At 46.6% G+C, this 24,323-nt stretch overlaps 1 protein-coding gene across 1 annotated transcript in view; it reads right to left on the reverse strand.

The window, feature by feature from the left end:
* LOC124719077 (synaptic vesicle glycoprotein 2B-like) overlaps positions 1-24,323 on the reverse strand; it is a 126,607-nt gene that overhangs the window by 96,122 nt on the left and 6,162 nt on the right. Inside the window, exons 2-3 of the mRNA XM_047244758.1 lie at positions 15,389-15,493; positions 3,452-3,613 (exon numbers count right to left, since the gene is read on the reverse strand). Of these exons, the coding sequence (XP_047100714.1) occupies positions 3,452-3,613; positions 15,389-15,493 (267 nt within the window). The remainder of the gene's footprint in view (positions 1-3,451; positions 3,614-15,388; positions 15,494-24,323) is intronic.

Genomic DNA, 24,323 nt, shown 5'->3' on the forward strand with positions numbered 1-24,323 from the left:
CCTATCAAGGCGACGACGACTGTGTGGCGGTCGTCCCTTCGGGTCTTCCGCCGGGAGTCTGTTGTCCTCTGCCGGCCGCGCATTGGGCACACTCGGCTGACGCACGGCCACTTATTGCGCCGTGAGGACTCACCTCTGTGTCGCTGCGGCTCCGCTTTGTCTGTGGTTCACATTTTCTTGGAGTGTCGCCTTTTAAGTGTGCTCAGGCAGCCGTTAGCGCTGCCTGATACGCTCCCTGCCCTTTTAACTGATGACCCTGCTATGGCTGACTTAGTTTTCCGTTTTATTCGGGCAGGGGTTTTTTATCATTTAATCTGAGTATATATGTTTTTTTATTGTTTTTTACGCACCACCTTGGACCGAAAGGACTGGTAATACCAGCGTACAACGCGGCCCGCCCATCCATTATACTGCAAATGACACTCGGACAGCGACCTCACTATAAGCTTATTAGCCTGAAAGGATTCAAAATACAGGGTGATTCAAAAAGAATACCTCAACTTTAAAAATGTGTATTTAATGAAAGAAACATAATATAACCTTCTGTTCTACATCATTACAAAGAGTATTTAAAAAGGTTTTTTTTTCACTCAAAAACAAGTTCAGAGATGTTCAATATGGCCCCCTCCAGACACACGAGCAATATCAACCCGATACTCCAACTCGTTCCACACTCTCTGTAGCATATCAGGCGTAACAGTTTGGATAGCTGCTGTTATTTCTCGTTTCAAATCTTCAATGGTGGCTGGGAGAGGTGGCCGAAACACCATATGCTTAACATACCCCCATAAGAAAAAATCGCAGGGGGTAAGATCAGGGCTTCTTGGAGGCCAGTGATGAAGTGCTCTGTCACGGGCTGCCTGGCGGCCGATCCATCGCCTCGGGTAGTTGACGTTCTCTGTAAACTGTTTATACCAACGTTTAATACACCACCTATCAGGAGGTTTAACACCATACTTCGTTCGAAACGCACGCTGAACAACTGTCGTCGATTCACTTCTGCCGTACTCAGTAACACAAAAAGCTTTCTGTTGAGCGGTCAACAGCGCCGCAAGCGAACAAATGTACAACTAAATGAAACCTTGTGGCAGATTCTCTCAGCGCAATCCAACTTGTGAGGAACTCTCTGAAGCCACGGCAATTTCCCGAGCATCAGTATTCCGTATTCTGAGAAATAACTGAAGACAAAAATTCCTGCGAGGTGGGTCCAACATTGTCTGACTGCTTAAGAGAAGCAGAAACGCCTCGCCATTGCTATCTGGCTCAAACAACGAATCGACTGTTAAGGTCAAGGATTCTTGTGTCGAATTGTCGTTACTGAAGTGGATTAGTGACTTTGAACAGGAGTTGAATTCACACTCCAGTGTGTGGAGAGTTTCAGATTCCTCACGTCCAAAACAATTTCGACGTGCTGGATCAACGCTCAAGCAAATCATACTTCTTTGTTCTCATCATCATGAAAGGGTCTCATGTGAAACAAGTATCACAGCAGTGCATTGTCGTAGCTTCATGCAAAACCTGTGCAGAAAGGCGTACATAAACCGACCTGAGGCGCTCGAGGCTGGGTCGGGGACCGATAACCGTAGCAGTCTGGTCACTTTAATCCCACAAACCAACCAACCAACTGAGGCTGGGTACCTCATTCTCAACTAAAACGCAAATCGGCAAAGTTGTAGCCCAAAAAACTGCGCGAATTCACTGGGAAGTGTGTCCACCAGGCTTCGACTCGTTCCCAAAAACCCGTCTGCGTGGACATTGTTATCTCTCTGGAAGAGCTTTCTACCACCGTCACCAAAGCCGTTCGAAATATGATCAGAAGTGGTGTCCTGGACGGAATAATAGCCGGGCGGTGTGGCCGAGCGGTTCTAGGCGCTTCAGTCCGGAACTGCGCGATCGCTACGGTCGCAGGTTCGAATCCTGCTACGGGCATGGATGTGCGTGATGTCCTTAGGTTAGTTAGGTTTAAGTAGTTGTAAATCTAGGAGACTGATCACCTCAGATGTTAAGTCCCACAGTGCTCAGAGCCATACGAACCATTTTTTTTAACGGAATAGTAGAGCTTCTGAGACACTGGGATACTGTGGTAGAGAAGCAGGGAAACTATGCTGTAGGAGTGTAAAGAGATATCGAAGAAAATGAATGCGTAAATTTATGTACGTTATTTATGAAATGTCCCTCGTAGATAATGGCTTGGTCACCTTGGAAACAAGAGTCCCTTTCCCCTTCTGCCAGTCACTAAACTTAAGCAATGTCATTACTAGGGTGGAAGACCATCTGGGTACGCTGGGTCCTGCTGGTTCAGGGACGTGGATGTTGCCGAAGAAGCTCTCCTTGGTCTAACGCTACAAAGTGGCATGACATGGTAACCCCTTGACGTCCTGCCTCCACGAAGTTCTCTCTTGGGAATGGTGAGTTGCTTGATTCAACCCTTATTCTGGGCAAGCTCTAAATCTGGTCTATCCACCACTGCCTCTTGCCTTCTGGCAATGTGACCAAAATAAATTACTGGCCATCAAAATTGCTACACCAAGAAGAAATGCAGATGATAAACGGGTATTCATTGGACAAATATATTATACTAGAACTGACATGTGATTACATTTTCACGCAATTTGGGTGCATAGATCCTGAGAAATCAGTACGCAGAAGCACCATATATGGCCGTAATAACGGCCTTGATACGCCTGGTCATTGAGTCAAACAGAGCTCGGATAGCGTGTACAGGTATAGCTGCCCATGTAGCTTCAACACGATACCACAGTTCATCGAGAGTAGTGACTGGCATATTCTGACGAGCCAGTTACTCGGCCACCATTGACCAGACGTTTTCAATTGGTGAGAGATCTGAAGAATGTGCTGGCCAGGGCAGCACTCGAACATTTTCTGTATCCAGAAAGGCCCGCACAGGACCTGCAACATGCGGACGTTTTGTCATTCGTGCACCCAGGTTCGTCGTCGAGTACACCATCGCAGGCGCTCCTGTCTGTGATGCAGCGTCAAGGGTAACCGCAGCCGTGGTCTCAGAGCTGATAGTCCATGCTGCTGCAAACCTCGTCGAATTGTTCGTGCAGACGGTTGTTGTCTTGCAAACGTCCCCATCTGTTGACTGAGGGATCGAGACGTGACTGCACGATCCGTTACAGCCATCCGGATAAGATGCCTGTCATCTCGACTGCTAGTGATACGAGGTGGTTGGGATCCAGCACGGCGTTCCATATTCCGCTAACAGTCATTGAATCTCGACCAACGCGAGCAGCAATGTCGCTATACGATAAACCGGAATTGCTTTAATCCGACCTTTATCAAAGACTGTTCCAACTTTTAGTCTGGACTCAGATGGATTACTGCCTGAAACTACTGCAGTTTCAGCAGACTCTGTTTTCCCGCGTTAGTCACCGTCCCCCCCCCCCCCCCCCCTCCCCCGTCGACTCGAGGCTTTGTTGTGACTGACCTATGTAGATGGAGCCGCTGAGGAAACCCTTCTCGAAGGACGACATCTCGAAGTCGCACTGGGCGGCCGGCGTGACGTAGGCTGCCGCCAGCGTTTCGAAGAGCAGCGTCATCAGGCAGAAGCCGCACACCACCAGCGCCGTCCAGTGGAAGCGGCCCTGCCCTGAAACACGCCGAGCGTATCCATAACTCAACTGTTTAAGACTCTAAAAGGTAATATAGACACGAAAAATTTACAAATTCACTGACGGACGTCAAACACTATTTTTCGCCGTAGCCGCCTCCGTTCTCAACGCAATATTTGAGCCGAGGGATGAGCTCTCCGATGGCTTCGTCAGACAAGTGTCCCACCACCTATTTTTGCCGGCACACTGAACCTCGTCACATTGTCGATAGAAAGCCGCTTTGCTCACAGAAACAAACTTAGACAGGGGAAAAGGTGAAAACACTGAAGGCCTGTGAGCGAGGGTAGTTGCTCATGTGCAAACCAAAAGATTCAGAGAAATACCGGGTGATCAAAAAGTCAGTATAAATTTGAAAACTTAATAAACCACGGAATAGTGTAGATAGAGGGGTAAAAATTGACACACATGCTTGGAATGACATGGGGTTTTATTAGAACAAAAAAAAAAAAAAACAAAATGTCCGACAGATGGCGCTGGACAGCAAAACGTCAGTGACTGCGCATGACAATCGTGTATAAAAGGAGTTGCAATGAGAGAGAGAATCACGAAACTCAATGCCCCTATCGCTACACAGGATCTCATTGCTACACTCCGCACAAAACGCAACACCGCTCCTGGTCACGATCGTGTCACCTACCGCCACCTTCGTGAAGCTCCTGTCACTTTCCTCTCCACCCTGGCCAGGCTCTACAATGTAGTCCTGTCCACCGGCTACTACCCTGACCTGTGGAAAACCTCCCATATCCTGATGTTCCTTAAACCTGGTAAACCCCTGTCCACCATCTCCTCCTACCATCCCATCAGCCTTACCTCGGTCTTCAACAAGGTCCTGGAATCCATCCTCACCCGACGCATCCACCAACATCTCTGCCAGCACCGCCTCCTTCCCGTTACCCAGTGTGGCTTTCGGCCGTCCTTCTCTTCCGATGACCCCCTCCTTCACCTCACTCATCTCCTTTCCGAGCAGCTTAATTCCCGTCGCTCCACAGTCTTCCTCTCCCTGGACCTCGAACGCGCTTATGACCGCGTATGGCACACCGGTCTCCTCTTCGAGCTCCAAACCTTCGCCCTTCCCATTAACTACGTCCGTCTGATTGGCTCCTTTCTCTCCCACCGTCCTTCCTACGTCACCATCCATAACACGGATTCCTACACCTTTTTTCCCTCTGCCGGTGTGCCCCAAGGCTCCATCCTCTCCCCCCTTCTGTACCTTTTGTTTACAGCGGACATGCCGCCGCCGTCACCCCCCCGTGCACCTTCTCCAGTTTGCTGATGACACCGCCTTCCTTGCCCTTGTCCCCACCCTGCAGCACTCCCCCACCTTCTCCAATTCCATCTTGACCGGTTCACCGCTTGGTGCAAACAGTGGTTGCTCAAGGTCAATCCCTCCTAAACTCAGGCGATCATTGTAGGCAAAATCACCCCTTCCTTCCGCCTCCTCGATTTCCATCTAACCACCTATGGCCATCCTATCGCCCTCACCCCCACCCTTAAGTACCTTGGCGTCACCCTCGACCGTCGCCTCTCCTGGACCCCCCATCTCCGGACCATCCAAGCCAAGACACGCTCCCGACTCCATCTCCTCAATCTCCTTTCCAGCCGTACGTGGGGTCTGGACCCCTCCACCATACTCCACACCTATAAATCCCTCATCCACCCTGTCCTTTGTTACACCCATCTGGCCTGGATCTCTGCTCCCCCTACATTTTATACATCCCTTCAGATCCTTGAACGCCATGCTCTTCACCTCGCCTATCGCATCCGTCTCCCCTCACCTACGCGGATCCTGTATGACCTCATTCTGTTCCCCCACCTCCTCCTTTTCCTTGAAAGGATACGGATCCTATACACCTCCCATAAACTCGATGCTCCTCACCCGCTTGTCTCGCCCATCCTCTCCCACCCCAGCCCTCTGCCGCACCTGTATTCCCACATCCCACCCAGTCTCCATCTCTTCACCCTCCTTACCCTCTCCCAAGGTGGCTTCTGCCAGCTCCCCCTCCCTGATCATGTCTTCCTCCCCTCCATCTACCCCTCCTATCAACTTTGATCCTCCCCTCCCACATCCTGTGTCTTTTCCTTTGGGTACCCTGCCTTCCTTCTCTCTCATTCCTCCCCCTCTTCCTCCACCCCTCTTCCCCCGGGCTTCCCCCCCTTTCCTCCCTCCCCCCTATCTCCCCTGCCCGAGGCATCTCTGCTCTCCCCACTCCCTCTCCCACCCCCCCACCACCTCTCTTGGCAGGTCCCTGGACTTGTACACGCTTAGTGAACATTCGCGCGCCGGAGATCAACGCCTCGTGTTTCTGTGTGTGCCGTCGTTTGTGCTTAAGTGGTTCAGTGTTATTCGTTTTGTGCACCTACGCTCGCGTGTGACAATTTTCGTCTATGTGTTTGTCCAAGTGTCTGAACAAATTTTATCTTGGACTCTACGCCCGTGAACGGCTCCATGTATTTTAAAAAGTGTTTGTCTCCGTTTATATGTCCACCGAACTTTTTTTCTAATTGTCTTCGTTTGTATCTTTTGTGTTTCTCTGTGGCCAAAGAACGGCGTAGTATGCTGCTGCTGGCCTGCCTGTAAACAGGTTTAAAAATAACAATAAAGAAAAAAAAAAGAGAGAGAGAGAATCAGATGCGCCAGCAGTCGCATCATGTTGACGTTACCTGAAAAGGCGCTTTTAGTGAAGCTGTGTTATCAGAATGGGGTATGTGCTACTTCAGCGTTACGATCCTATCGCCACAGGAAGGGGATTCGAACGGGTAAAGGTCCGTTGACAAATGCAGCTGTGGCGAGAATGATTTCAAAGTTCGAAGCCCTGGGTTGTTTAGACGATAGACCCCGTAGTGGCCGTCCGAGCACAAGGCGTAATGCTGCTGAGACAGTTCAGGAAGAAATGGAGACTGTAGTGGGTTCGTCTATGCACGGGGAAGTCAGCGCTCGTGCAGTCGCACGTCGCACTGGCATTCCATACACTACTGTTTGGTTGGCACTTAGGCGTACCCTCCGATGCTATCCGTACAAAATCCATTGGCATCATGAACTGTTGAAACATCCCCTTAGGAAAATTAATGAATTACAGTGCTGATAAACCCCTTCCGTTATTTGATTTTCAAACAGCTGAGCAGGACTGAACGTACTTAGACATTACTCTCTTTACTTATTCTGATCAACACTAAACTGACACACAATATTTTTTTTAGCGTAACACAATCTGACTTTCAATAATCCCTACAAAACAATGGCCCTGACTAACAATAACCTAAACCTTTCATGAATTCTTACCTCACAAAAATCTTCGTTACTCGAACTACTGCAATACAGCGAGGGCCAATACTGCCAGCTAAATAAAAGATTCCAACTACTGAAGACACTAACTACTGATAGGCATAGTTAGCAAACGAAAGATTTTGATAGAGAACAAACAATGTATTTATCTTAATAGTGTTCAGAAGTCATAAAATATATATATATATATATATATATATATATATATCAGTTCATGACATCCAGTCTTACAAATTTCCTTTCTCTGACGGACGCACGTGCAGATCGTCCACTCTCAAAACTCCGCCATCCCTCTCCTCACATCCATCACTGCTGGCGCCTCACCTCCAACTGCGTAACGCTATGCGCTGTTCACATCCAACTGCCCAACAGTACACAAGCGAATATTACAACAATGCCAACCAGCCACAGACTGCACACAGTGCAGTCAGCGATTTTCATACAGAGCGCTACGTGACGTTACCAACATAAAAACCTAAACAGCCTACTCACAAGGCCTGTGAGCGAGAGTAGTTGTTGACGTCCGAACCGAAAGAATCAGAGAACTACTTTGCGGCATCGGCTGTCCGGGATTGTGCACTGCCATCTAAGAAGCTCACTGCCTTCGTTAAGGGGGGCAGAACGTCAAACGGGCAGAGTTGGAGCAACAGAGGCACCACAGGACATTTTAATTTCCACTGTCTATACTTTTACAAATAAGTTCACAAAACTTTGTCAGCATGCCCAGGAAGCATTTAGGATTCACACTCACAGCTGTGGAAGTTCAAAAAGATAGCAAAATAATTTTTTTTTACATGTGAAATTTCATCATTTTTGCACTTACCGTTGGGTGCATTTGCTGCTATAGGTACACTTTTCTTCATGTTGTGTACATATTTCCGCGTAGTCAGTGCGTACACAACTTTCCCAATAGAGCGCGTCCCGCTAAGCACAACAGCGCAGGTGCAGCGCTCGTCCATCTCCGCACTACGAGATGGCGCTGTCTTAGAGATGGACCAAATTCTGCTTCCGTGTACAGTTGGAGTCATAGGTTGTATTAGAAAAGCGAATTTAAAAGAGCTTTGGAGGACTTACGCTCAAAGAAGGCAGAAGGGATAGATAACATTCCATCAGAATTTCTAAAATCATTGGGGGAAGTGGCAACAAAACGACTATTCACGTTGGTGTGTAGAATATATGAGTCTGGCGATATACCATCTGACTTTCAGAAAAGCATCATCCACACAATTCCGAAGATGGCAAGAGCTGACAAGTGCGAGAATTATCGCACAATCAGCTTAACAGCTCATGCATCGAAGCTGCTTACAAAAATAATGTACAGAAGAATGGAAAAGAAAATTGAGAATGCGCTAGGTGAAGATCAGTTTGGCTTTAGAAAAAGTAAAGGGACGAGAGAGGCAATTCTGACGTTACGGCTAATAATGGAAGCAAGGCTAAAGAAAAATCAGGACACTTTCATAGGATTTGGTGACTTGGAAAAAGCGTTCGACAATATAAAATGGTGCAAGCTGTTCGAGATTCTGAAAAAAGTAGGGGTACGCTATAGGGAGAGACGGGTCATATACAATATGTACAACAACCAAGAGGGAATAATAAGAGTGGACGATCAAGAACGAAGTGCTCGTATTAAGAAGGGTGTAAGACAAGGCTGTAGCCTTTCGCCCCTACTCTTCAATCTGTACATCGAGGAAGCAATGGTGGAAATAAAAGAAACGTTCAGGAGTGGAATAAAAATACAAGGTGAATGGATATCAATGATACGATTCGCTGATGACATTGCTATCCAGAGTGAAAGTGAAGAAGTATTAAATGATCTGCTGAACGGAATGAACAGTCTAATGAGTACACAGTACGGTTTGAGAGTAAATCGGAAAGAGACGAAGGTAATGAGAAGTAGTAGAAATGAGGACAGCGAGAAACTTAACATCAGGATTGATGGTCACGAAGTCAATGAAGTCAAGGAATTCTGATACCTAGGCAGTAAAATAACCAAGGACGGAGCAAGGAGGACATCAAAAGCAGACTCGCTATGGCAAAAAAGGCATTTCTGGTCTACAAATATCAAATACCGGCCTTTATTTGGGGAAGAAATTTCTGAGGATGTACGTCTGGAGTACAGTATTGTATGATAGTGAAACATGGACTGTGGGAAAACCGGAACAGAAGAGAATCGAAGCATTTGAGATGTGGTGCTATAGACGAATGTTGAAAATTAGGTGGACTGATAAGGTAAGGAATGAGGAATGGGGAAAGGAATATGATAAGGAGAAGGGACAGGATGATAGGACATCTGCTAAGACATGAGGGAATGACTTCCATGGTACTAGAGGGAGCTGTAGAGGACAAAAACTGTAGAGGAAGACAGAGATTGGAATACGTCAAGCAAATAATTGAGGACGTAGGTTGCAAGTGCTACTCTGAGATGAAGAGGTTAGCACAGGAAAGGAATTCGTAGCGGGCCGCATCAAACCAGTCAGTAGACTGATGACCAAAAAAAAAAAAAAAAAAAAAAAAGACAGCATCTTCTTGAGTCACCTGCATCCAATTGTATCCACAATGCATTCCGATGGACGTGGGCAATTCCAACAGGACAGTGCGACACCCCACACGTCCAGAATTGCTACAGAGTGGCTCCAGGAAAACTCTTCCGAGTTTAAACACTTCCGCTGCCCACCAAACTCTCAAGATATGAACGCTATTGAGTTTATCTTGGATGCCTTACAACGTGCTTTTCAGAAGAAACCTCCACCCCTAATCATCTTATGGATTTATGGACAGCCCTGCGAGATTCATGGTGTCATTTCCCTCCAACACTACTTCAAAAATTAATCGAGTCCATGCGACGTCATGGTTTCTTTTTGCTCTTCAGTGTATGATTCCATATATTATCCATTAATGTTTCATGCATATAGAGGTCGGATATCATTTTAATGTGAAACAAATTTAACCTGAAACGCGTAGAAACAAATAAAAAAGTCACTTCCAAGGAGTTCTATGCTTATCGCTTAATGATCAGAGACAGTGAAATATCGATCGTGATGTCCTTAGGTTAGGTTTAAGTAAAAATGGTTCAAATGGCTCTGAGCACTATGGGACTTAACATCTTTGGTCATCAGTCCCCTTACTTAAACCTGACTAACCTAAGGACATCACACACATCCATGCCCGAGGCAGGATTCGAACCTGCTACCGTAGCGGTCACGCGTTTCCAGTCTGAAGCGCCTAGAACAGCACGGCCACAACTGCCGGCTTAGGTTTAAGTAGTTCTAAGTTCTAGGGGGACTGATGACCTCAGCAGTTAAGTCCCATAGTGATCAGAGCCAACCAACAATTCCTGGTAGATATATATGCAAAAACAGAAGCGGAGCGCATGCCTTACGTAAGACTGAATAAGAAGAAACTATACACGCAACAAGAAATCCACATTCGCGATGCAGTCATAAATGAAGGAAATATTTTCGACATTGAAACAATGGTAATCTTACTCCATCATACATAAGAAGTGCGAGACACATGCACGAATACACTAGAGATGCCATGAACCACATACGAAAATATCTGTACATCTCAAAGGGCAATTATGACTAATAAAAATGATATCTTCGACGATATCAACTTTAAAATTCAAAAGAAATTGCCACGAAGAGAGAATATGGAAATCGATCGACGTGATGGTAAACATTGAAAAAAGTTTGAATTTCTTATAGAATTTCTAAACTCTTTGTAAGTACCAGAAATTCCATTACTCTGCCTTCGATGTAAAATTGGATCTACGATCATTCTACTCAGAAATCTCAACCCACCAAAACTATGTAACGTAATGAGAATGAGCTTGAAGCAGCTACTGAATAACATCACTGAAGCTGACCTTACGACTAGAAAGTACAAAGGATGCACATGATTTATCCTCTGAATACCACTGATCTCTTCTGAGCTACCATTCCAGTTTAAAAATCTGCAAATTCCAATCAAAGTAGCCTACAGTCTTACAATTAACAAAGCGCTAGGACAAATTTTAAAATACTGCTGCACCAACCTCAAAGACCCGTGCTTCACTTATGGTCAACTACGCACAGCTTAATCTCGAGTAGGAAATTGGGAAAATTTATATATATATATACCCCAGATAATAAAATGAAAAATGTTGATTCTAAACAAGTCTCGTAAATAGTTAGAATACATTTTCAATACAAAAATTATGTATTACACTTAAACAGGTATTGTAAATAATTAGTATACGTTTTCAATAATTTTTTTACCTCTTATGCTTTATAGTTTATCCTATTATTCCAGCTACCACACAATCTCATATCAAGCCCCTCGGCGAAGCCGGTACCTCAGCTAATTTCTCCATCAACTCTGTTCTTAGCCAGCCTCTGTGGTCGAGCGGTTCTAGGCGCTTCAGTACGGAGCTGCGCTGCTGCTACGGTCGCAGGTTCGAAACCTGCCTCGGGCGTGGAAGAGTGTGATGTCCTTAGATTAGTTAGGTCTACGTAGTTCTAAGTCTAAGGGACTGATGACCTCAGATGTTCCATAATGCTTAGAGCCATTTGAACCATTTTTTCTGTCCTCAAAGTTTCGTCCACCAAGCACCCTGTTACGTTTATTAGATCAGCATTTAATTCCACACACAGAGACGAAAGATATACTTTTGTCAAGAGGTTGGTGCACAGCGCTACACATGGCACAATTTGTTGGGTGGAGTGGAGGGTTGGCTGTCAGGTGGTCCTAACCACCCAACATTCCAGCAGTAAATGTGTTGTGTGCATAGTTCCGCGAGGCAGCGCGTACACAACTTTCCCACTAGAGCGCGCCCCACTAAGCACAACAGCGCAGGCGCAGCGCTCGTCCATCTTCGCACTACGAGATGGCGCTGCCTTAGAGACGGACCAAATTCTGCTTCCGCCGATCTGCGTATTAATATGTAACGCAGCCAATGAGATTGCTGCTAACGTAGAACCTTTTCTCCTCGCGGATCACACTCGCGCAGCGATTCCTGAACGCGCGAGGTATTATAACGAGTGTACAGACCTCCGATCAGTCTGCATTTGTCTGCACCAGTCTGTACCAGTCTGCATTTGTCTGCACCAGTCTATAGTCAAGTTTCAGTCTGCGCCTAATAAGATTACCATATTCCTGTACATAGCCATGAAGATACATGTATAGACACTTTTGTCAAGTATCAGAGATATGTGAGAATAAGAGTAACGTACCAATACCAAAGGAACTTCAGATTGTCAGTTGTAAATGGCATCCAGAACCAACTTAAGTAGTTTTTATGCTTGTTATTATTTTAATAAATGTGAGTGAAAATTAATCGAGTTATGTTTAAAGTTGGTCACCGTCAATCTGCTACTCTAAGCGTGCAAGTGGCATTTCTATGGTCTGACCTAACGGCAGAAGATAAACACGCCACGATAAGACCACGAGACATATTTCTGACACTCGCCTACTTCGTTAGAGCGACAAGTCAAATAATCTGATGGTGTGTGTATGGAAGGTCTTACAGTACGCACACCACAAAATGTTAGTCGGTCAGTCGTTCAGCCGGTCAAAAAGCCTACACATGACCTATTCGTCCGTTAGTCAGTCTGTCACTTGCTGTGTTGTGTTGAGCCCTTAACCTGCAATGTCCCTGATTCATGGTGAGAGCTTTACTTACAGACTCTGCATTGGGTTAATTGTATAGTAGACGAATTTTAGGTTTGCTAATATATGTTCGTGTAAGCAGTGCCCATACATAGTTTTATTCACACCTCTGCCTGAGTGAGTGAGGATTAACATCTATTTAGTTTGAGTCATCCGCTTACTATCCGTTCCTTTTCATTTTACTTTCCCGCTCACTAAACAGTATTGCCATGATTCGAAAGCTTATGGACTACGTTTCTATTTTTTGTGAATCTGTTGTGTATGACACCCATGTGTTCCCTTAAAATGGTTCAAATGGCTCTAAGCGCTATGGGGCTTAACATCTGAGGTTATCAGTCCCCTAGAACTTAGAATTACTTAAACCTAAATAACCTAAGGACATCGCACACATCCATGCCCGAGGCAGGATTCGAACCTGCCACCGTTGCGGTCGCTCGGTTCCAGACTGTAGCGCCTAGAACAACTCGGCCACCCCTGCCGGCTGTGTTCCCTTAGACAACACTTATAGGATGAATTTTATCCTAAAGTCATCTCTCAGTCTTACGATCTTTCATGTTCAGTTACACAAGCGGTAGTCTAGACCCTGTTCGCGTTACTAGCTGGTGCGAGCACAGCTTACTGCAAATGGTCTGCCTCCAGTCGAATAAATAGTGCTATAGAGTGCTTTAAGCACTATTGCCTTCTGTATACGAAGTTTTTCAGCCAAACAAGACAGTTTTGGGTTGCAGAGATCTTCAAGTGTTTCCGCCACGAACAAATCGAGATCTTGCATTGATTGGCGATTCGTGCTCCTTGTTGTTAGGTAGTGGGCAGTGCGAGGTGTAGAGACGCCTGCATTACACGCTTCTTCTCTACAGGAAGAGGCGCATTTTCTCTTACGGTATGTTTCAGAACGGTTTAAGATTTTGCTTATGAGTTGATTTCCTTTAATTTATGTTGATGACCCCCCCCCCCCAAATTATTTGTTCCGCTCCACTATGAAAGTTTTCTTTCTACCTCGTTTCCTTCGGCCGCTTGCGACTGTGGCGCTGAGAGACAGACGGTCAAACACATCGTGCAGGAATGCCCACTAAAGGCATACGAGGGTGACCCACAGGATTTCCTAATGGCGACCCAAGAGGCAATCGACTATTTATTATCTAAGCTGGACGTCTGCTTGGGATTGCTCTTCTGTGAGTGTAAATTTACAATTGGCGGTGTCCTTATATACAAACTGTTAGTCATTCCTCTTTTAATATATATGTGATTTTTTTTAAATCGTGTTGTTTCTGTAATTTTTACTGTGATGTTATGAGCCATACGCTAAATAAATAAATAAAATAAATTAACAGTAGACAGATTGCGCTCTTGTTAAATAATGGGTCGAATTTTATACAGGGTGGGGTAGTTAAAAGTAAGCTCTCTCCTATTTCGCTTTGAGTGAGAGTGCAATTTCGGCTTCTGAAATAAACAGCTACAACAATGGACAGTTTTATGCAATAATCGACCATCAAAACTTCACTTTCTTTCAACAGTGAAGTTGGACGTGTGTCTTTGAGGTATGCAGAATGACTTTCTCGATAGAAGAAAGAATTGAAATTGTGGAACGATACGTGAAAACAGGTTAGGTTGAAGGAAACCCGAGAAATTTTTGGAGTCCAATATCCAGATAGAAGACTACCAGCAAAGAGAGCAATATAGAGTCTGTACATAAACTGGCTCACCTAAAGACCTGTGCAAAATGTGAAATGACAAAGAATTCGTCCAGTTCGCACACCATACGTTATTGCAGACATTCGCCGAAGAATTATTCAGAGCCCAAAATAAACGTAAATTCGTCCAACAGGAACACGTAAGTAGGGGGAGCTGAAAGCGGATATTGAAAAGTATTAATTTGAAGTTGTATCGTGTGACGGCTGTGCAGAAATTACGGGAGGATAACAGTGAGGAACTTGAAGATTAGTGCACGTGGCTTTTCAACAACATCAACGATGGTTTGTTAGACCCTTTTCATTACATCACGAGTGATGAAGCATGGTGGTGTCTCTCCAGTCATATGAATTCAGAGAACCGAGGTGTCTGGCCAGCAGAGAACCCGGACACTGTGTGTCAGCTGCCAGTCCGTGGTGAAAGTAGCCGGGGTTTGGTGTGGTGTAACAGGAACGCGCGTTATTGGACCGGTATTTTTTGACATTACTCTCCACACGGTTGCATATACCGAAATTTTTGCTCGTATTATGTGCTCAACTTACAGAATACGGAGGACAATACTGCATCTTCCAGCAAAGTGGGACAACATGCCACACGTCTAAGGTATCCCTGGAACGAGTCCATCATGTCTCCACTGAGGAACCAACTGTCAGCAAACATCTATGGCCACGAAGTTGGCCAGATCTAAAAACACGTGATTTTTTTCCTGTGGCACACTTGAAGAGCAATGTGTATGACAGACACAACACAGGAACTGAAAGACATCAGTCGTGAAGTTGCCGCCATCGGCGTCCGAACTCTACGCCAGGTGTATCTGAACATGCATATGCGTGCACAGCTGTGTATCGGTTTTGTAGTGGTCACATTCAACATATTCTATAAATGAAAGTTTCATTGCATTTTTCAATGTAAATAAATGGTAAGTCCATTTTAGTTGTTGTTTTGTGGAATTTCACTGCATTTACTTTATACTTGCTGTGGCTATTTTTATCTGCGCCACCCTGTACAAAGGCTAAACTTTCAGGACGTTAATACCGGAGTCGTAACTGCTATGGACTGTTAGGTGTAATTATAAAAGATGGCAGTGCTTTCAAACTGGAAACAAGGAGCCAGCGAATGGTGTACCACTGACCTGTCAGGCCGATGGCGACCTCGAAGGGCGTCGCGGCGTCGACGTCTGCATTGGTGAGGCCATTCACTTGGCCGCCCTTCTTCTGCCCGCTCTCCGTATCCTGCCCTGCAACAGAAGAACCAAACATCTGCAGTGCAAACTAACCGTGTAAATGAACGTGGGCATTGTCTCGAATGAAAAACAGCCCACAGTTGCACTAATTATGTTTATTCTAAGCCTTGACCATGGTTTCTCCTATAATAATATAGCCTCCTTCAGAAGTCATAAGCGTTTAAAAATGAAAACGTCTTAGCCCAGCGGCTGCGTCAAAATCAATAAAATAAAACAACTTCAACAGGTTTAATCCTGTTTCGATCATAACTACATATGTAGTTTTACTTGTTTTAAAAAAATATTTAAATTTTGAGATTACTATTAGGGCCTTCAGCCGACAAATAATTTCAATTTCTGGTCAATAAGTCATTCAGCCGTGAATGCAATTTGTCTAAAGAATTTTTAATTAGATATTGTCTCTTAATAGTGAAATTTTGATGGCTGTGTTTCTTAAAAAAATATTTTAGTATCTCTTGGAGGAGTTTAACTGTTCTTAAGAAGTTGCTACTCAAGCCTTCAGCTGTCAAATTGTTTTTTTTTTTCTTATTACTATTGGGGCCTTCAGCCGACAAAGTATTTTAATTTCTGGTCAATAAGGCCGTGATTGCAGTTTGCCTTAAGAAGTATCTCTTGGAAAAGTTTAATTGTTCTTAAGAATTTGCTATTCAGGCCTTCAGCTGTCAAATTATTTTTGAGTTACTACTATGGGGGCCTTCAGCTGACAAATAATTTCAATTTCTGGTTAATAAGGCCTTCAGCTGTTAGTGCAACATGCTTAAGAATTTTTTATTAGACATTCTGTTTTTAGGAGTCAAATTTGATAATTGTTCCTTATTGTCAACCTTACTTGCAATTGATTCCAAATAAAGTGTACGTGATTTTAAAAAACTGAGCAACCGACAGTAATTAACTAAGGCCCCACCCACTCCGAATCCTGTCTTGTACCATGTTTCACCTTCTTGCACGTTTAGTCTACATGTATACAGGGTGCACCAACTAAAAATTGTACCGTAAATATTGCAGAAATGTAAAGCTATTGACGTGCGGTTTTCACAGAATGGATTAGTACTCGGGGGCTCGTGTTGCTAGCTTATCAGCAGATTGTAATAATAGTTAGGAATTGTATTTTTTGAGCAAACATAGACTTCTTTAAATGGAATAAATTCTGTTGCCATTAAAAAACTAGAAGTAGCGTAAACTAGAATGTCAGTGCGTTTGTTAAAGGATTCTAGTGCGAGTCATTAACGAGATATCGTATTTTGCAAAGTTAGAGCACCGACACTCCTGAGATGCATGTGATACCACACACTAAATACAAGTACATACACTAGTTATATGGATTCTGACCAGTAATAAGGCAACTGGCCATCAGAGGTTGTGTTCAAAATGTCCACTGGCAGCGGCAATGCACGCATCCAGTCTGGTACGGAACGACTGCTGCACACGTGCGAGAATTTCAGCAGAGATGTCCGAGCAGGCTGCAGTAATACGTCAATTGTTTTTTAGCTTCCGTCACGGAAAAAAGTCTGCAGCTGTCAAATGATGGGAATGGGCTGGCTAACGTACAAGTCCTCTGCGTCCAATCCTATGATTTGAAAACAATTTGCGGAGACGTGCTGTAGTATTTTGTGTAGCTACTGTGGTCTGGACTGCTATCATGTTTGTACCACAGGTTCCTCCTGGTCTGCAGAGGAACGTCTTATAGCATCAGTGAAATATGGTCTGCTAAGAGGGTGGAATACTTGTGCCTAAGAGCTGATGGTCCACTATCCACACACCACACGTTCACACTCCATGGATGCTGACGCTCCACCTGGCGAAGGCGATGGGGATTGTGAGCAGACCAATAGTGCATGGTTCGGCGGTTTACCTGGCCATGACCGGTAAACGTGGCTTCAGCACTAAGCAGTATACATGATACATCTAGAGTCTCCCGTATTAAAGCCCATGTGCAAAAGTTAACATGCTACTCATAATCGTTCCACGCAGCTCTTGATGGAGACAAATGTGATAGGGATGGAACATATGTCGATGGAAAATGCATGTAGCGATTGCCTGACTCATGCCACTTCCTTGTGCGATTGCGCAGGAGCTTATGCTGGATCAACTATAACAGCAGCAAAAACATTAATTACCACTCTCTTCTGTCATCACTTGTTTCCTTCTCTTATGTTGTCTACGTATCACACTACCAATGTCTCATAGCTAGTTGAAGAGTTTGATAAATAACTGCTGAGGTGGTTGACGTCTGTTGGGATATCTTGCCGCATACACAGTACAAGAACGAACTGCATTCTTCCTACACTCACCATACACCATGAACATGTCGGCTTTTCCTGCATTGGTAAATCCCATCTCCCATTCATGATCTACTGCTTGGACTCTCACACACTAGCAGGTCCCACTGCACTAAAGGAACACACAAGCACACTGTAAGCAAACATAACGTCATACCCCCCTGTGTGTCCAGGGGTTAGAATAGGACCAAGGGATTCCTGCCTGTCGTAAGAGGCGGATAAAAGGAGTGTCATACGTTTCGGCCTTTATGTGATGGTCCCCTCTAGGGTTTGACCCCCATTTTTCAAAATTTTCCCGAAGAGCGTGCCAATTGGGGAAGGGCACCTTACATGCTGCATCATGTCCATCATGCACTGAAACCTTCCACATCCTTCACCATCGTGGCTTTGCTCTTTCGCTCATTCTCCATCTCCTTCCTGGGTGTGTTTCCCTCCATCCACTATGCAGTGTCGTTTAGTACATCGACGATGACCATGGACTTCTTTGCACCTCATATCCAGCATGGTACGCAGTCCATTGTGGTGAGGCCGTCATGTATCTCATGTATCCTGTTAGTTGTAGCCCCTGACTACACAGGGATCACTCAGCTGATGCCTGCTCTGTTAACTCCCCACGTATTCCAAGGAGTAGATTCCCATCCCCCTGGGGCATGGGGGCTCCCAGCAATGGCCATCCTGCCAGGTGTCCTTTGCTGTGGCCATGTGGCGCCTGTGGGGAGGGCTCCTGGTTGGAGTGGGTGGCATCAGGGCAAATGACACGCCATGAAGTGTAGTACATCATCTGTTGCTGGTGGTCAATCACCAGCACCCTCTAAGCATTGAAGAGCTAAATTTACTGCGCGAAAGTATGACTCCAAATCGTTCCCCTCCCAGGCCACACCATGGGAGGAAATCCAGGTTAAGGATGGCAACGAATCTTATTCGCCACAGTACCTAGTATGTACGAGAGCTTTGTGTCGATGAAGCCTCAGTGTTTTGTAGAGCACAGGGGACAAGATTGGGGAGGTCGAGGGATTGTACAAAATGTGATCAGGGTCAGTCTTGATAAAAAAAAGCATCCTCTGCTCAGTCACAGGCATTACTCGCTTCTAACAAGGTGGGTGATGTTTCTGTTACCATCACGCCCCATAAGAGCATGCCCCAGGTTATTACATTCCACAGGGACCTTCTTTTGCAACCTAACGACGAACTGTGCGCCGATTTAGAGTGGCGAGGTGTTCATTTCGTCTGGCGTGTCCATCGAGGTCTTAGGGATAATCAGAGTGCCAGCGGTGCCTTCAATTTGGCCTTCGAGGGTGACACATTACCCGAGAAGGTCAAAGTGATGGTCTATCGCTGTGATGTCAAGCCATATATCCCTCCCCTGATGCGGTGCTTTAAGTGCTGGAAGTTCAGCCATATGTCTTCCCACTGTACTTCCAGCATCACATGTCGAGATTGTGCATGTCCATCACATAATAATACTCCATGTGCCCTGCCTCCCATCTGTTAACTGTGGAGAGCGTCATTCACCTTGCTCGCCAGACTACAGGATTTTACAGAAAGAGAGGGAAATCGTGCAATACAAGACCCTGGACCGAATGACCTACACTGATGCTAAGAGGAAATTTGCACATCCTTGCATATGACATGCTCTTATGCTGCCACTACAACAACAGTTCTATCCGCATCAGCTCCATCAGCTCTCAGAGCCATAAGACTACACCTGGCCCCTTGATGATGGGGGGGAAGGGGGGGGGGGGGTCACTTCCCTACCTGTTGCTCCCAAACCACATACTTTGGGAGAACTTCGCTCCCCCTCCAACCTTGGGACATCAGTCCCCAGTTCTCAGCTGTAGAAGCGTCAGTCTTCTTTGCCTCCTCTCGCTAGGAAGGGGTCCCTTGGGTCACTCCCTTCCCTGGCCCCTACCAGTGGCGAAGTGGACACTCGCCAGTGGCTGAAGCAGTCATAGGGCTTTATGGTCCTTTTCAGTTCCTGACTCAATGAAGTCCTCCCAGCCATGAAAACCAAAAGGAGCAGCGAGAGAAACCCAAAAAGAAGAAGATCCCAAAGAACCCAGACATTGTGGTGGCTCCCATACCACCGCTACCTACAAGCTTTGAATCTGAGGATGAGGTAGAGATTCTGGCCTCCCAAGCGGACCTCGATCTCGCTGGACCCTCAGACGCATTGGATGTTGATTGAATAAGTACTCAATCGGTGCCAAGAGGTGACTGAGGCATAAACTGCCTCCTCGAGCACTTCATGCCTTCCCAGCCTAATGATAACGTCATTTTCCAGTGGAATTGCTGCGGGTTTTTCCACCACCTGGCTGAGCTACGGCAACTGTCACGATTTACACCTGCTTTCTGCATTGCCCTCCAGGAAACTTGGTTCCCTGCAATGCTGAACCTTGTCCACCGTGGCTATAGGGGATATTACAAGAACTGTAGTGAATACAATAGTGTGCAGGTGGAGTTTGCGTCTATGTGCTGAACTCGGTATGTAGTGAACCTGTGCCCCTTCAAACTCCTCTTGTAGCTGTGGCTGCCAGGATACAGACGACACAGGAAATAACTGCAATGTATATCTCCCTCCAGATCGTGCAGTAACCCTGGACGTATTGGCTGCACTGATTCATCAAATCTCGAAAATTTTCCTACTTTTGGGAGATTTTAACGCCCATTATCCATTGTGGGGTGGCACCATGCCTACTGGCCGAGGTAGAGATGTGGAAAATTTACTGTTCCAACTTGACCTTTGCCTCTTATATACAGGTGGCCCCACACATTTCATTGTGGCACTTGGCACATATTCCGCCATTTATCTCTCAGTATGCAGCCCTGGCCTTTTCTCATCTATCCACTGGTGAGTACGTGACGACTTGTGTTATAGTGACAACTTCCCTGTCTTCCTATCACTCCCCCAGCGTCAAGCCCATGGCCACCTACCCAGATGGGCTTTAAACAAGGCAGACTGGGAAGCCTTTACCTCTGCTGCCACTGGTGAATCTCCCCCACATGGCCCCATCGATGTGGTGACTGAGCAGGCCATTACAATGATCGCTTCTGTGGAGAAAAACGCGATCCCTTGTTCCTTAGGGTGCCCCCGGCGAAAAACAGTAAACAGTACCTTGGTAGTCGCCGGGAACTGCTGAGGCCATTAAAGAGCGTAGGTGGGCTCTACAGATACATAAGTGGCACCCTTCCCTGGAGCACCCAATAGCTTTTAAATGGCTCTGTGCCTGCATTCGCCAGCTTGTAAAAAGACGGAAATAGGAGTGTTGGGAGACGTACGTCTCGATCATTGGGTGCCATACATCACCTTCCCAAGTCTGGACGAAGATCATATGTGTTTTTGAGAACCGGATCCCAACAGGTGCCCCTGGTGTTAATGTCAATGGCGTGTTATCTACCGAGCACTTTGCTGAGCACTATGCTCTAGCCTCTGCATCAGAGAATTACCCCCAGCCATTCGCAACCCCAAATGGCAGATGGAAGGGAAGGCCCTCTCGTTCACTACATGTCACAGTGAACCCTATAACGCCCTATTTACAGAGTGGGAGCTCCTCAGCGCCTTTGCACATTGCCCCGACACCACTCCTGGACTAGTTCGGTTCCACAGTCTGATTATTAAGCAGCTCTCGTCCGACTACAAGCGACATCTCCTCATCATCTTCAGCCAGATCTGGTGCGATGGCAACTTTCCATGGCAATGACGGGAGAGCACCATCATTCCCGTGCTCAAACCCAGTAAAAACCCGCTTGATGTGGATAGCTATCGGCCCATTAGCCTCACCAACGTTCTTTGTAAGCTGCTGGAACGTAGTATGTGTTGGCGCTTGGGTTGGCTCCTGCAGTCACGTGGCCTATTGGGTGTCCGCAGCTCGTGGTCGTGCGGTAGCGTTCTCGCTTCCCGCGCCCGAGTTCCCGGGTTCGATTCCCGGCGGGGTCAGGGATTTTCTCTGCCTCGTGATGACTGGGTGTTGTGTGTTGTCCTTAGATTAGTTAGGTTTAAGTAGTTCTAAGTTCTAGGGGACTGATGACCATAGATGTTAAGTCCCATAGTGTTCAGAGCCATTTGGCCTATTGGCTCCATGCCAGGGTGGTTTCCGCCGGGGTCGCCCTACCACTGATAATCTTCTGTCCCTCGAGTCTGCCATCCGAACAGCCTTTTCCAGACGCCAACACCTGGTTGCCATCTTTTTTGATCTACGAAAAGCTTACGACACGAACTGGTGACATCATATCCTTGCCACATTGTATGCATGGGGTCTGTGGGGCCAGCTCCCGATTTTTATCCAGAATTTCCTGTCGCTCTGTACCTTCTGTGTCCAAGTTGGTGCCTCTCATAGTTCCCCTCATGTCCAGGAGAATGGAGTCCCACAGCGTTCTATATTGAGTGTATCTCTATTTTTAGTGGCCAACAACGGTCTAGCAGCAGCTGTAGGGCTGTCCGTCTCACCTTCTCTGTATGCAGACGATTTCTGCATTTCGTACTGCTCCTCCAGTACTGGTGATGCTGAGTGGCGCCTACAGGGAGCCATCCACAAGGCGCAGTCATGGGCTCTGGCCCTCATCTTCCAGTTTTCAGCTGCAAAGTAGTATGTCATGCACTTCTGTCGGCATTGTACCGTTCATCCGCAACCAGAACTTTATCTTCATGACGATCCACTCACTGTAGTGGAGACATATCGATTCTTAGGGCAGGTTTCCGACGCCCAACTGACTTGGCTTCCTCATCTTCGTCAGCTTAAGGGGAAGTGCTGGCAGCACCTCAATGCGCTCGGATGCATAAGCAACACCAACTGGGATGCAGGTCACTCTACGCTACTTTAGCTCTAGAAAGCCCTTGATCAATCCCGCCTTGACTGTGGGAGTCAGGTTTATGATTCGCCGGCGCCCTCAGCGTTGCGTTTACTCGACCCAGTGCACCACTGCGGGGTTCAACTGGCGACAGGAGCTTTTAGGACGATACCACAGCACACTGGTGGAGCCCTCCACTGAAGGTTAGGCGTTCATGACTGCTAGTCAGTTACGGTGCACAAATTCGTAGTTCTCCTGAGCATCCGAATTACCATCTCCTTTTCCCAACCACGGCGGTTCATCTCCCGCATCGGCGGCCTAACCGCCCTTTGGTGTTGGGTGACAATGCCTTAACAGCAGATTTAATTTTACGTTTTGTTTGTGAGAGTTTTTTTTATGATACCATCTAAGGGCGGGCGTTTGGCCTTCTCTCTGGGGCCTCCACCCTCCCTTCATTTTAACTGTCTGTCACCCATTCCTTTCATCTGTTTGTCTTGGTGTTTGTCTTTTCCCTTCCTGTGTTCATCTCGGCTTGTCTCTGGAGGTGGACATCGTGGATTGCATCCGATTGCTTCTGTCTGCAGTGGAATCCTTCCCTTTACCACCTCTACTCCATGGTGTAAACCCAGGCCAAAGCTTTGCCTGGACCTTTCGCATGGCCCTAAGGAATCAGTTAACCCAGCAGTTCTCCGCTGTCACTTCCTCTCGATTCTTGACGTGTTCCAGGGCTCTGAAGTGGTTTACACCGACGGCTCGATGGCTGATGGTCACGTTGGCTTCGTGTATGTTCATGGAGGACATATTGAACAGCACTCCCTGCCAGATGGCTGCAGAGTTTTCACTGCAGAGCTGGTGGCTCTATCTTGCGCTCTTGAGCACTTACACCCTTGCCCTGTACTGACTCCTTGAGCAACCTCCAAGCTATCGACCAGTGCTACCCTCGTCATCCTTTAGTAGCGGCCATCCAGGAGTCCATCTATGCCCTCGAATAGTCCAGTGCTGTTTGTCTGGACCCTGGGACACTTCAGAATCCCAGGCAACGAACTTGCTGACACGCTGGTCAAACAGGCCACGTATAAACCGCTTCTGGAGAGGGGCATCTCTGAAACTGACCTGCGTTCACTGTTACACCGCCAGGTTTCTCGTCCGTAGGAAACGGATTGGCATAACCTCAGTGTGCACGATAAACTGCGTGTCCTTAAGGAGACTACGAATGTGTCCTGCATGTCGGCCTCTTGCACGGACTTTGTGGTGCGGGCTACACGTAATACACTTCACTGTCTCAGTACAACAACTGGGGGGCAGACCGCACAACCCTTCTGCAGCTTTGCAAAGCTGTGATCCTACCTTGTCATGATTAGGAGAGTCTGGCAAAAGGTCCAGCACGGCCCTCTGCATTGCAGTCACTGGACCCCATACACCATTATGGGGTCCGAATTGCAACAGGAGCCCCTAGAACAGCCTGCATTCTGAACATAGTGGGCTGTACGGGGTAGCGGGGCACAGTCTAGACTAGAGCGCCTTGCCACGTTTAGCGCAGTCTCCCCCCCCCCCCCCCCCCCCCCCTCGGACGTTCGAGTCCTCCCTTGGGCATGGGTGCGTGTGTTGTCCTTAGCGTAAGTTAGTTTAAGTTAGATTAAGTAGTGTGTAAGCCTAGAGACCAACGACCTCGCCGGTTTGTTCCCATAGGAACGTACCACAAATTTCTGGGCAGAGTGGCTTGCCCACCATGCCTCCTCTCACTGCCCTCCTACTTGATT

The sequence above is a fragment of the Schistocerca piceifrons genome, chromosome 10 (assembly GCF_021461385.2).
Source record: "Schistocerca piceifrons isolate TAMUIC-IGC-003096 chromosome 10, iqSchPice1.1, whole genome shotgun sequence".
NCBI classification, from domain to species: domain Eukaryota; kingdom Metazoa; phylum Arthropoda; class Insecta; order Orthoptera; family Acrididae; genus Schistocerca; species Schistocerca piceifrons.